Source organism: Rhynchophorus ferrugineus, unplaced genomic scaffold (genome assembly GCF_030347505.1).
Source record: "Rhynchophorus ferrugineus isolate W39M unplaced genomic scaffold, kcgeb_rfMv2 rfM1, whole genome shotgun sequence".
NCBI classification, from domain to species: Eukaryota; Metazoa; Arthropoda; class Insecta; order Coleoptera; family Curculionidae; genus Rhynchophorus; species Rhynchophorus ferrugineus.
The window spans coordinates 63,655,383-63,668,482 of NW_027472580.1; the positions used below are offsets into that span (position 1 = coordinate 63,655,383).

General features: G+C 31.5%; 2 protein-coding genes across 9 annotated transcripts in view; one reads left to right on the forward strand and one right to left on the reverse strand.

Moving 5' to 3' along the window:
• Spt6 (transcription elongation factor Spt6) lies at positions 1-10,356 on the forward strand. Its single transcript, XM_076409390.1, has 28 exons — positions 1-230; positions 435-516; positions 571-764; positions 815-922; positions 1,210-1,489; positions 1,551-1,650; positions 1,684-1,870; positions 2,013-2,305; positions 2,358-2,501; positions 2,564-2,757; positions 2,807-2,946; positions 3,101-3,365; positions 3,416-3,703; positions 5,916-6,294; positions 6,354-6,750; positions 6,813-7,044; positions 7,104-7,301; positions 7,373-7,529; positions 7,592-7,710; positions 7,805-7,925; positions 7,982-8,136; positions 8,213-8,414; positions 8,476-8,676; positions 8,730-8,875; positions 8,937-9,147; positions 9,248-9,439; positions 9,686-9,777; positions 9,856-10,356. Exons 1-28 carry the CDS (start codon positions 189-191, stop codon positions 10,065-10,067), a joined length of 5,331 nt encoding a protein of 1,776 aa, XP_076265505.1. The 5' UTR covers positions 1-188; the 3' UTR covers positions 10,068-10,356.
• Positions 10,357-10,460: 104 nt separating this feature from the next.
• The window catches only part of unc-104 (kinesin family member unc-104), a 51,276-nt gene continuing 48,636 nt past the window's right edge, over positions 10,461-13,100 (reverse strand). For 7 of the 8 annotated variants that reach the window (XM_076409948.1, XM_076409864.1, XM_076409778.1 and 4 more), the window contains 3 exons: positions 12,969-13,099; positions 12,800-12,913; positions 10,461-12,659 (listed from right to left, as the gene is read on the reverse strand). In XM_076409948.1, coding sequence (XP_076266063.1) covers positions 12,456-12,659; positions 12,800-12,913; positions 12,969-13,099 — 449 coding nt within the window. In that variant the 3' untranslated portion in view covers positions 10,461-12,455. The remainder of the gene's footprint in view (positions 12,660-12,799; positions 12,914-12,968; position 13,100) is intronic. The other variant, XR_013006511.1, reaches the window with a different exon arrangement.

A 13,100-nucleotide genomic window follows, 5' to 3' on the forward strand; every position in this document is an offset into this window, starting at 1 on the left:
GAAAATATGATAGAAATGACAAGTGACAACATCAGTTTTTTTCTTTAATTTAACAGGTCGGAACTGTTTTGCCAAATAGTTTTACATTTAATCCAAAAATTTGATAACATATATGTTATAAATGCAGAAAGATTTACTACAGTGTTGTAAATAATTATATTAAATATAAAGTTTCAAATACCAACAGAATGGCTGATTTTATCGATTCTGAAGCAGAAGAAAGTAGCGAGGTAATATTGTTCTTGTGAATTGAAGCTATTATCAACTGTACTTAATTACCTTTTAATATAGAAGTGTTATAGTATCTTTTTGGTTAATTACCATGTTGGACATCAAAACAATAAGTTAACTTACACAGGAACTAATTACTATTACTATTTACTTGCTGTTGATGCATATGGTTCTTAACATACTTTAGTTTTTAAATGTTTCAGGAAGAGGAATTGGAGCCCCATGAAAGAAAGAAACTGAAAAAAGTCAAAGCTATGGATGATAGTTCTGAGGAAGAAGAGGATGGTTAGTCTGCATTTTCTTAATAATTCCAATTCAATCAATAATATATCTTTTTAGATGATGATAAAATACGTGAAGAACTTCATGATTTGATAGATGATAATCCTATTGAAGAAAGTGATGGTGAAGATTCTGATGCATCTGGAGGAGAAAAGCGAAAGAAATCTGATGATGAAGATCTTGATGATAGACTTGAAGATGATGATTATGATTTACTTGAAGAAAATTTAGGCATGAAAGTAGAAAGAAGGGTATGAAATATCAATTTTTATGTACAAAAATAAACAAACCTTTTTGTTAGAAATTTAAAAGGTTACGAAGGATTCAAGATGAAGAAAGTGAAGGAGAAGATGAAAATGATGCTGAGCAAGAAAGAGAGCATATTGCAATGGATTTGTTTTCTGAAGATGTAAGTAATCATACATATTAGGTTAAAATTATGTTCTGCCTAGGAAACTTATTTTAAATTTTATTGTACTGACAAGGAACGAGAGGATGACAGCAGAAAGGTAACTTTTTTGCATGAAATTCTCTGTTCTCAGCCAGGCATGCAATATTTAATATAAATATATTCACTTGAATATATGTACATGTTGTTAAATATTGCTTTCAAATAATTTTTGTATTTACTTAATTTTTTTATTAATATTTATGTATGTTACAAAACTACACTACACATTTTGTTCTACATAACAGGATGATGAAAGAAGATCGGAACGTAGTCACCGTCCAGCAGCTGATACGGAACAATTTGGTGAAGAAGAAGAAGAAGGAGAATATTCAGATACTGATGATTTTATTGTTGACGACGATGGCAAACCAATTGCTAGAAAAAAAAAGAAGCCTATATTTTCAGATGCTGCCTTACAAGAAGCTCAAGAAACTTTTGGTGTTGATTTTGACTATGATGAATTTGCTAAATATGATGATGAATATGATGAAGAGGATGAAGATGAGGAAGATGAATATGAAGAAGGTCTCCTTTATTGTTATTTAAGTTATTAAAGCATTATCCTTAATATTCCCAATAATTTTAGATGATGAAGGAGAAAGAAGACGTCGTCAGAAAAAAGCTGGTAAAAAGCGTCCAACAAAGAAATCCATATTTGAGGTATATGAACCTTCTGAACTTAAAAGGTAACATATGATATATATTTTGTATATATTTAGAGGCTTCTTTACGGATTTGGATAACGAAATTCGAAATACGGATATACCTGAAAGAATGCAGTTACGTGATGTTCCTTTAACAGCAGTACCTGATGATTCGACAGAGCTTGATGATGAAGCTGAATGGATTTATAAACAAGCCTTTTGTAAATCAACTGTGTCCAGTACAGATGCTCATTTGACAGCTGTAATTAGTTTTTATAAATTATTACATATTATCAATTGGTAAACGTAAAATTAAAATTATACAGAAGTTAATTTTTCGGAATTTTTTATGCTATGTGTAACGATATGATGTAGTGGTAGTGGTTAAGAAGTTATTATTTTAGGAAGCTAGAGAAAAACAGAAAAAAGGCCCACAGACAATCGGAAAAATTCGTAAAGCTCTCGATTTTATGCGCAATCAGCAGCTAGAAGTCCCGTTTATTGCTTTTTATCGAAAAGAATATGTTCAACCAGAACTTAATATTAATGATTTGTGGAAGGTATATAAATATGACGCGAAGTGGTGTCAATTAAAAAGCAGAAAAGAAAACTTATTGGCTCTCTTTGAAAAGATGAGGTCTTATCAAATTGACCAGTTAATGAAAAATCCAGATGCACCCATACCAGATAATGTTAGGTAAGTTTTAGAAGCCTTCATGGAAAATTATTCAGAATTTGATATTTTGTAGAGTTATGAAAGATTCAGACATAGAAAGGTTGAAAAATGTTCAAACTGCTGAAGAACTAAATGATGTTCATAATCATTTTATATTATATTATGCTCAAGATCTTCCAGCTATGCACGCAGCTTGGCGACTTAAGGAGAGAGAAAGGTATACAGCTTTAATTTGAATATTTAATTAATTTTCAATTATTTAGATATTTTATATCTTAGGAGAAAAAGTGAAAAGCGCGAAGCCAGATTAAAAGCTTTGGCAGAAGCTGAAGATGGTGCTGATATTCCAGATGAAATACCTGATGAAGAAGAAGAAGATGAGCCAGAGCAAGAAACAATTAAATATGCAAATCGATCAGGATCATATGCTTTATGTAGTAAAGCAGGCTTGGATACAATGGCTAAAAAATTTGGTAAACTATCTAACAATTTCAAATTTTATTTATTAATAATTGAACTTAGGTTTGACACCACAACATTTTGCTGAAAATTTACGAGATAATTATCAAAGACATGATGTTGATCAAGAACCAACAGAGCCAGTTGAAGTGGCTAAAGAATTTATATCACCAAAGTTTCAAACAATTGAGGAGATTCTACAGGTAAAATACACTTATCATAATTTATTTATTTCTCTAAAAATAAATTTAAAATTATGCTGTCAAACATCTTGATTTCAAATTAAAATATCAATGGGGTTCAAATATTTAATGATTTATTCTGGATTGAAATTCTCTAATTGTAATATAATTTTAGGCTACGAAATATATGGTGGCATTACAAATTGCCCGCGAGCCTTTAGTACGTAAATGCGTTCGTGAAGCATTTTATGAAAAGGCTAAGTTAAGTGTGATTCCAACAAAAAAAGGACAAAAAGTTATTGATGAAACCCATTCTTGCTTCAGCATGAAATACTTGAAAAATAAACCAGTTAGAGATCTTACTGGTGATCAGTTTTTGAAATTAAGCTTGGCTGAAGAAGAACAGTTACTTACAATTAAAATAAGCGATTCTATTGAAGGTATATTAACCCATTTGCTATATCGATCAATTTAAACTCTTTTTTTTAAGGTCATACATCAAATTCATATGTGGATGAGGTGAAGCAATTGTATATTCGAGATGAATTTAGCAAAACTGTACAAGAATGGAATAAACTAAGAGGGGAGTGTGTTGAACGTGCACTTACTAGATGTATATTTCCTGATTTACAATCTGAATTAAAAAGAGTTTTATTAGCAGAAGCTAAAGAATTTGTGTTAAAGGCATGTTGCAGAAAATTATATAATTGGATTAAAATAGCTCCATATCAAGTTGTTTTTCCTGAAGAAGATGAGGATGAATGGGATGTTAGTAAAGGTATGTCAATCAATTCTTATATATTTTTATATGCGTAAATTGGACTCTTATTTTATAAGATTTTTTAATATATCATGAAAGGCAATTATGCTTGCTAATATAGACATTCATTAAAAAAGCGCCTCGTCATTGAAAATAAATTTTTGCACAACTAATTTTGGTAATAAAATTTTATCATTTTCATATGGTGAGTACAGACCTGAATATTCGGTTTGAGCGAATTTGGCGCGTTGATGAAAATAAGGCGAAATGTAGACCAATTCTCTGCGCACGCATGTGTTTTCTGTGAATGCGCCGAATCAGTTCGAGCCGAATGCTCAAGCCTGTACTCACCAATATAATATACTGCTCATTCGTATAATTCGCCATTGCGATTTAGTATCAGTAAATTAATTATAAATGATACTTTAAGCAGTCACCGCCAAAACAATATCTGGCTACCAACATCGATCGATCGACCACCTTTAGTGAAAAACCCCTGTAGTTCAATATAATTTTTTTATTTCTTCATAAAAACTTTATTACGTGACATATCGCGTCATTATGTTGAATGGCGCAACTATTTTGTCGTATAGATCTGAATATCTTAATAGCGACTACAAAACATAAGTATACTACTACATGGCGCTGTTCACATACACCTGGCACAATTCACAAATACATACACATCACAAAAATTTTGTTTTGAGGGAAGTGAAGTCCAATAATGTCATGTCACCATTATACGTTTTTTTTATTAATCTCTTAGATCTTCAACAATCTGCCCGTGGGCAATAAGTATTATTATATGATTTCTGTTATATAACTATCCTGACATGTAGAAGGTCGATTCAGTAAGTGATCTTCTATACACCTTATAATCTAAATCTTATTCTAGATACTATTCTAGCTTATTCTAGAGATTATTAAATCTCACTCTATGTATCTATTAATCAGTTTGTATGATAGTTTGCATTTGAGCCTATGCATCATTATACTGTCATCGCACACATTTAACTGTTTGGCGAGTGCATTGGGATGCACTAATAGTCTTTCACTTCGGAACTAGTACTTCGCACTAAAACTTAGAATCACACTCGTTATGGGTTCTAAGGGGGTATCGCGCTGAATCAGTTTGTTGGACACGTAATATGGGGCAACGACGGTGACTCGCAACACTTTATTCTGGAATCTCTGAATCTCTCTCTCTAGCTATGATAGATTTGCTAGTTCTACTCCACAGTTCAATACCATAGGTCCAAATGGGCCTAAGTATTGACTTATTCAGCAAAACCTTGTAATCTAATGATAATTTAGACTTGCGCCCGATCAGACAATACATTTGGTTTAGTTTAAACCCAAGCTGTTTGCGTTTTGTCATTATATTTTTTTTTCGATGTCACACATCGATCAAAATGCATTCCCAAATATTTAACGTTATCTGCTTGTGGAAGCTCATGATTATTCAATTTTACTGAGGGACATTCTTCTACAAAGGGTGAATGACACATGGATAGATTTTGTCTCAATTGCTTTGATACCACGCCACGTTTTCAACCACAATTCGACTTTGTTAAGATGACGTTAGAGGTTTCTTTCTGATATTGGATCCTCGTGTGATGATAAAACCGCTGTATCGTCAGCATATGTTGCAACAGTAGTGTTTGTTGAGGTCGGTAGGTCAGCTGTATACAATAGATATAACAAAGGGCCAAGAACACTGCCCTGTGGAACACCCGAATATATTGGGTGTAGGTCAGTGTATTCGTCACCCTATTTGACAATAAAATGTCTGTTTGTGCGGTATGATTTCAGCAGTTGAAAGTGCGTATGGGGCAAAAGCTTTTTCAATTTAACATGCAGTCCAGTGTGCCACACCTTGTCGAATGCATGAGAAATATCGAGAAATGCAGCGGAGCAATATTTTTTTTCGTGTAAGTTTTTGTTAATTTGGATGACTAATCTATGTATTTGTTCTGTTGTTCCGTGTGTATTACGGAAGCCAAATTGATGGTCTGGAAACCATTATAAATGAATTTATGGAATGTTGAATGTAGTTTTATTTTGTTTACGAAGCCTCGAATGTGAAAATAAGCTACATCCTAAACATATCTGTTCAAGAGTAACATATATATATTAGCCACCTATATTTTTTATCTATTTTAAAGTATTTTTAATTTGCTGCTGTTTAATATATGCTGTTTACTAAATCCATTTAATTCATGTATTTCAGGTATTAGAACTATGGGCTTAGCATACGTTCCCGACTACTCACAATCCGCATTTGCCTGTATATGTGCCCCTGATGGTGAAATCACTGATCATCTACGTTTGCCCCATATATTAAAAAGGAAAAACAGTTACCGACAGGAGGAAAAACTTATGAAAGAAGCTGATCTCACTGCCCTTCGAAATTTTATTTATACTAAAAAACCCCATGTTATCGCTATCGGTGGAGAATCTAAAGAGGCATTAATGATAGCTGATGATATACGAGGAATTATCAGCGATTTAATTGAATCTGAACAATTCCCAGCAATTAAAGTAGAAATTATTGATAATGAGCTTGCTAAAGTTTATGCCAGTTCAAATAAAGGAACAGCAGATTTTAGGTACATTTTGCATATTTGTTAGATTTAACATTTTTCTTGAAAATATTGTATTATTTTAGAGATTATCCTGAACTCTTGAGACAAGCTATATCAATTTCTAGAAAAATGCAAGATCCTTTAATAGAATATTCTCAATTATGTAACAGTGATGAAGAAATACTTAGTTTGCGCTTTCATCCGTTACAGGAGCAAATTGGAAAAGAAGAATTATTAGAGGCATTATGCCTAGAATTTGTAAATAGAACTAATGAAGTAGGTGTTGATGTTAATTTAGCTGTTCAGCAAACACATAAGAGTCACTTGATTCAATTTATTTGTGGTTTGGGGCCAAGGAAAGGCCAAGCATTATTAAAAGTACTTAAACAAACTAACCAAAGACTAGAAAACAGAACACAACTTGTTACAGCTTGTCACATGGGACCCAAAGTGTTTATTAATTGTTCTGGGTTCATTAAGGTACGGACAGAAGAAGACATACCTGAATAAGTCGCATGTTTCATATGTAAAATATTTTTTAGATTGATACCAATAGTTTGGGTGATAGTACAGAAGCATATGTAGAAATTTTAGATGGTTCTCGAGTTCACCCAGAAACCTATGAATGGGCACGTAAAATGGCTGTAGATGCACTAGAGTATGATGATGACGAAGGTGCAAATCCGGCGGGAGCCCTTGAAGAAATATTAGAAACACCAGAGAGACTGAAAGATCTGGATTTAGATGCGTTTGCAGAGGAATTAGAACGTCAAGGTAAATACTATTTTTATCAATTGTTTTTTTAAATGATTAATTTAATTTTTGTTTTGAAGGATTTGGAAATAAGAGTATTACATTATATGATATTAGAGCAGAACTAAATTCTAGATATAAAGATTTGAGAACGCCATATAAATCAGCAAATCCAGAAGAGCTGTTTGATATGTTAACAAAAGAATCTCCAGAAACATTTTATATAGGGAAGCTCGTTCAAGCGTCTGTTGTAGGAATAGCAAGGAGGAAACCTCAAGGTATAAGATTATATATAGAGTGGATTTTTTTAACATGTTTATTATTCATGTAAAATTATTAACTTATGTAGGTGAACAACTTGATTCTGCAAATCCTGTGCGTAATGATGAAACGGGTCTATGGCAATGTCCGTTTTGTTTAAAGAACGATTTTCCTGAATTATCTGATGTCTGGAATCATTTTGATGCTGGTTCATGTCCTGGTCAAGCTACTGGAGTCAAATTAAGGTACTCAAAATATATGTTGTACTTATATATATTATATTTATTTTATCAATATTATATTTTAGATTGGATAATGGAATTTCTGGATATATCTATATCAAGAACTTAAGTGACAAGCCTGTTTCAAATCCAGAAGAACGCGTGGGGATTGGTCAGCTGATACATTGCAGGATTATGAAAATAGGTAAACATAATATGTACACTTACATAATATAATTTAAGTAATAGCTAAATTAACTTGTATAATAATAAAAGGTGTGGTTTTTAATTTCAAATAGATGTAGAAAGGTTCTCAGTTGACTGTACATCAAAATCTAGTGATTTGATTGATAAAAACCATGAATGGAGACCTCAAAGAGATCCATATTATGACCAAGAACATGAAGAAAAGGATAATAGGTTAGTGAGTTATTTAGGCTTAATTATGATTAGACATTCGCATTACTATGCCATAGGAGTGAAGCTGAAAAGAAGAAAGAGAAGCAGAAGCAGACATATATAAAGCGTGTAATTGTTCATCCAGCTTTCCATAATATATCATATGCAGAAGCAGAAAAATGTATGGCCAATATGGATCAAGGTGAAGTGATTGTAAGGCCATCAAGTAAAGGTAGTTAAAACACTTCATTTAAAATAAGTTCAGTCATTTAGTAAACATTTTATTTGTTTTTTTTTAATTAATTTAGGGGTGGATCATTTAACAATTACTTGGAAGGTTGCTGATAATATTTATCAGCATATAGATGTTAAAGAAGAGGGTAAATCAAATGCGTTTTCACTAGGTAAATCTTTATGGATTGCAAATGAAGAATTTGAAGATCTAGATGAAATTATTGCTAGATATGTTAATCCAATGGCATCATATGCAAGAGATCTTTTATATTTTAGGTATATTATTTATATGAATATGTGTATATTAAATATTGTATATTTATTTATATTTTTCTAGATATTATAAGGATACAGAAGGTGGTTTGAAAGATAAAGCTGAAGAATATCTAAAAGATGAAAAAAAGAAAAACCCTTCAAAAATTCATTATGTCATAAGTGCAGCTAAGAATTTCCCAGGGAAATTTTTGCTGTCATATTTACCAAGAAACAAAGTTAGACATGAGTATGTTAGTATTACTCCTGAAGGATTTAGATTTAGGTAAGACAATTATTAATTAGAACTTCATCTCATATTAACTTTTTTATCATCAGGCAGCAAATGTTTGATTCTGTTACTTCATTATTTAAATGGTTTAAAGAACACTTTAGAGATCCAATACCAGGTGGTACACCAAGTACTCCAAGAATGGGTTCTGGCCGAACACCATACCAAGGAACTGCAACCACACCATTCAATGGTATTATATTGAATATATAGATATTGCTTGAAATAAAAAAACTAATTTTATTATTTTTTAGGAATGAATTCAGAAGCTATACAGAGGGTCGCTCAGAATTTGCCTTCCCACATGTTACAGAGCTTATCCGCTGTAGCTAATCAAACACCTCATTACCCACATACGCCTGGTGGGGCTTATGGAGCAAATTATATTAATACACCATACACTCCTAGTGGACAAACTCCATTTATGACCCCATATCAAACCCCTCATCACCAACAGACACCAAGGTCAGTATTATTTATTTTATCTTGCTTGTTATTTTAGATAAATAATTTCATATATATATATATATATATATATATATATAATTTAATTAATTAATTTCAGGTATGGCCAAGCAACACCATCCGCTGTCCCAACTGGAATGTCTTCAGGACCTTTCCTTCATCCGGGTGCTGTTACACCATCTCATAGAACTCCGAGTTATAGAAATATACCAACACAATCACCAATTAATTCTAGCCCAGTTCCTAGTCCTGCCTCACAAAGTTCTTATTCAAGTCGACGAAATGCATCTAGGTAATTTTCATTAGTATAAGTTAATGCGATTTTTATAATTGGCCAATTCATTATATATTTACATATACTACACATATAATTTATGGATTTTATAATGATAATATATAATAATTTATAATTGCAATGGCAAGGATAGATTTTATTCTTATATAAAACCAATGATGTCTAAGGTTGTGTTGTAATGTTTTGGATCATTCCATTTTATTTCTAAACAGTTCAATTAGCAAAATGGCTTATTGTTTCTAGAGCTCCAGGGTATGGATCTAGTGGGGGATATGGCAATTCGGAACAAATGGACTGGCAAAAAGCTGCCGAAGCTTGGGCGGCTCGAAGTCGAGGTACATAATTTTTTTAATTTACATCTAAAATAAAAGTAGCACCAAGCTCACAGATTTCTGTATTGTTTAATATATTAGGTACGCCTAGGAGTGATGGTCGTAATACTCCCAGAGGTTCTACAGGGCAAAGAACTCCTCGCTACGATGATATTCGAGCTGACTTAGAGAGAACAAAAATGAAAAATGTTGGAAAGAGCCCGAGATCTCTCCGATCGACGCCTAGGACCAACATGTCACCACACAGTATGTCTTTAGGGGATGCGACACCTCTGTATGACGAAAGTATATAAGACTACTTTCTTAAATTATTATAGAAGCGGATATACAAATGCAAAGTAGCCCATTTTATATTTTTTAACTTGACTTTTTTTTTCTTTGATTTATAAAGATCCTTTAAAAGTAAGGTACAAGTCGAAAATGCTGTAGCTAGTTTTTTATATCTAGATCCTGTATTTAAATATTAAGGCAATATTGAAGTCAATCTTATATAATGTTCATTCAATTTAATGATCATTTAACAAGATTAAAATTGGGTAATGACAGCAGATGTTTTTTTAAAAATATATACATATTTGACAAGTACTGTGTTTTAATCTACCAGCAAATACTTGAATGTTAATATTTACGAGTTATTTGTATATGTATAAGCAAATTTTTTAAGAAGGGCATGGAACAGAAACCAGTTTATTTTCGATTTAGTTTATTTTCATATAGTTCTTATACAATTATACAGTAATAAGGGCAAAACGTGCTGCTTTGCCATAAATTAAATAAAATAAATTTCCTAAATTGTTCTACTTTAAGATCATATTTTAATACATTTATAGCTCTTAAATTTAAGCGCAAGTGTCTGAAACGAACAGAACAGAGTATGAATAGAAGTAGTGTTGCTTTTCAAGATACAAGATTAAATTAATTCTGTTTATTATATCATAAAGTCCCTTAATAATAGAAAAACATTAATACAAAAAAGGAGATTAAATGCTTTTTTATTTGAATAAGCATCTATAAAGTACATTATATTAAATATTCATTTATTTTTAGAGTGTACTTTTTTTTAATAACATATTAAATACTTTATGAAAAATACTTTTGGTATAAACCATATTAATTATGCAATATAATTCAAAAATATACAAATCAAAAGAATTGTCCAGTCAACAATATAAATATCTAACACATAAAATAATGCGGGTGATACTTTTTTTATACTATTTCCTAACGTCCTGTACAACAAAGAGTGTGTAGGAATCAGACCTAAGTTGCATACAACGAGGGGAAGGAATGACTATACAACATAAATGCCACAAGCTTTATAACTAAAAGTACCGTGGATTCAAATTTATAAATTAACCCGTGACATTAATGGTGTATTTTCCAATACTGAAGATAATTAACACTACCGCTTGGTTATAAATAGCGTTTTAACTACAACACTGAAGGGTGGTTTTTGCCTTTAACAACCATCAATAAAATCCTGTAAAACATATCCATCTTTTAAAGCAGCGTTTTAAATTGTCGCTAAAGATATTTGCTTCCTTTGTTATATTCGTGTATCTGGAAAAAAAATTTTCAGAAAATTTTCCTTTTTAAATATCCGAAATAAATTAGTTATAGCATTACATCAATAATAATTATAAAAATATATTTAAATAAGCTTAATATAATAAATATTTTTGATTTTTAGTGAAAACCAAATTTATAGTCAATAAATTCTTTAACTTATCAATCACCAAATCAATTCATTCTAGAGGCATTCCATTCAACATCGTTGGTAATCCTGCATTTAACCCTCATCTTTAAAAAACTTTTCTTATAAATTACCATCACAAACCTTCAACCATAAAAAGTCTTTTGTGTTAATAGAACTTTTATACATCTTATTATAATATTGCACACTGAAACTAAAGTTGAGGCCTTAAGGAAAAAGGTTACTGTTTAACATTGTTTAATTTTCAATATATGTCTATTATTAGTACATATACTTAAATAGTTAAACCTATGAAAGCTCCAAAAACCTTTGAATTCTAAAATAAATAAATACGTATACAGGTCGTGGAAAGAAAATTGCTTATTTCTCAAACCTAAAATTGCCATGAATGTCGAATATATCAATTTCCTTTCCTACAATTCCTTAATAGTAACTATTTAAAATATTATATAGCATATAAAAACAAAAAACACAAAACATAAAAGTAATTTTAAACACAACAATTTTTCTTAAAGCAAAATATTTGAATGGTGAGTTGGGACGCATCCGGGATACCAAACCTTAAAATTAGGATACTTTTCTGTACAAAATCAACATTATTTCATCTTATATCACTAAAATCAAGGTCCCGGATCCGTACCTAATTAACTGCAGATATTTTACGAGGCGTCAAAAAAATTATTTTTATATAGAAAAATAAAATTCCCTATGATAAGCAATGAAAATGGAATGAAATTTTTAACGTCTTCCTTTTAATAAAACTTTGACTAGAATAAAGTAGCATCCTTGTTTCTTAATATGGAATCCTTCATTGGATGGCTTCGTATCTCAAATTAGAACAACGAATTTATATTTAAACTAATCAATATAAACGTCTATATAATGTTCATACATACTACTGGAGATATTATGGGAAAAACATTGAGAGAGTTTAATACACAAGAACGGATTCCATATTGATCATGTCTCATTTAGGTCCGACAGGAGCAACTGCATCGTTGTTTTCCTTGTCCTTGTTCTGTGGCTGTCTGCGAGCTGATTTTGATCGAATTTGACCAGCCAATAGTGGATTAATGGCGTAAAGCCAATCATGAACTTCTTTTTCGTGGAGAGTTTGGAGTAAATAGCCTCGGTGTTTACTCACGACACTAAATGTGTTTGGCAGCCGAACCTGAAAAATATATGTTATATTGGGGTATAAAAGAACAGATTATAAAGGTATGAACAAATTAAAGATCTAATAGAACAGCAAAAAAGAAAAGTCATAAGGAAGGAAACATTACAGTAACAAAAAGTATAACTGTTATTCACCATGGCTAACTGATCTTCAGAGTATTCTACTTGAGCAGTGGCAAGGTTAATTAGAGCTCTTTCAACTGGATCTTTTTCGTCACGGAAAATAAATACATACGGACGCCGTACCGACTAAAATTACATAAATTTAAATATACTAATTCATTTTACTCCTCAAAACACTTACCACCCATCGTTTTTTCCAGCCATGTGTTTTGTGCTCTAAAACATTGAGGTAACCTTTTCTAGCAACAACGGGAGAAATCCTGATCTCCTCCATATCAGGAACATATAAAACAAGCTCTGGATCACGAGGTCC

What these genes read in the sequence shown, in the direction of transcription:
- Spt6 (XM_076409390.1), top strand. Translation starts at nt 189, where the DNA reads ATGGCTGATTTTATCGATTCTGAAGCAGAAGAAAGTAGCGAG. An exon ending in CCTGAAGGATTTAGATTTAG is followed by an intron (nt 8,677 to 8,729) that starts GTAAGACAATTA and finishes TTTTATCATCAG; the next exon opens with GCAGCAAATGTTTGATTCTG. An exon ending in AGTCGACGAAATGCATCTAG is followed by an intron (nt 9,440 to 9,685) that starts GTAATTTTCATT and finishes TATTGTTTCTAG; the next exon opens with AGCTCCAGGGTATGGATCTA.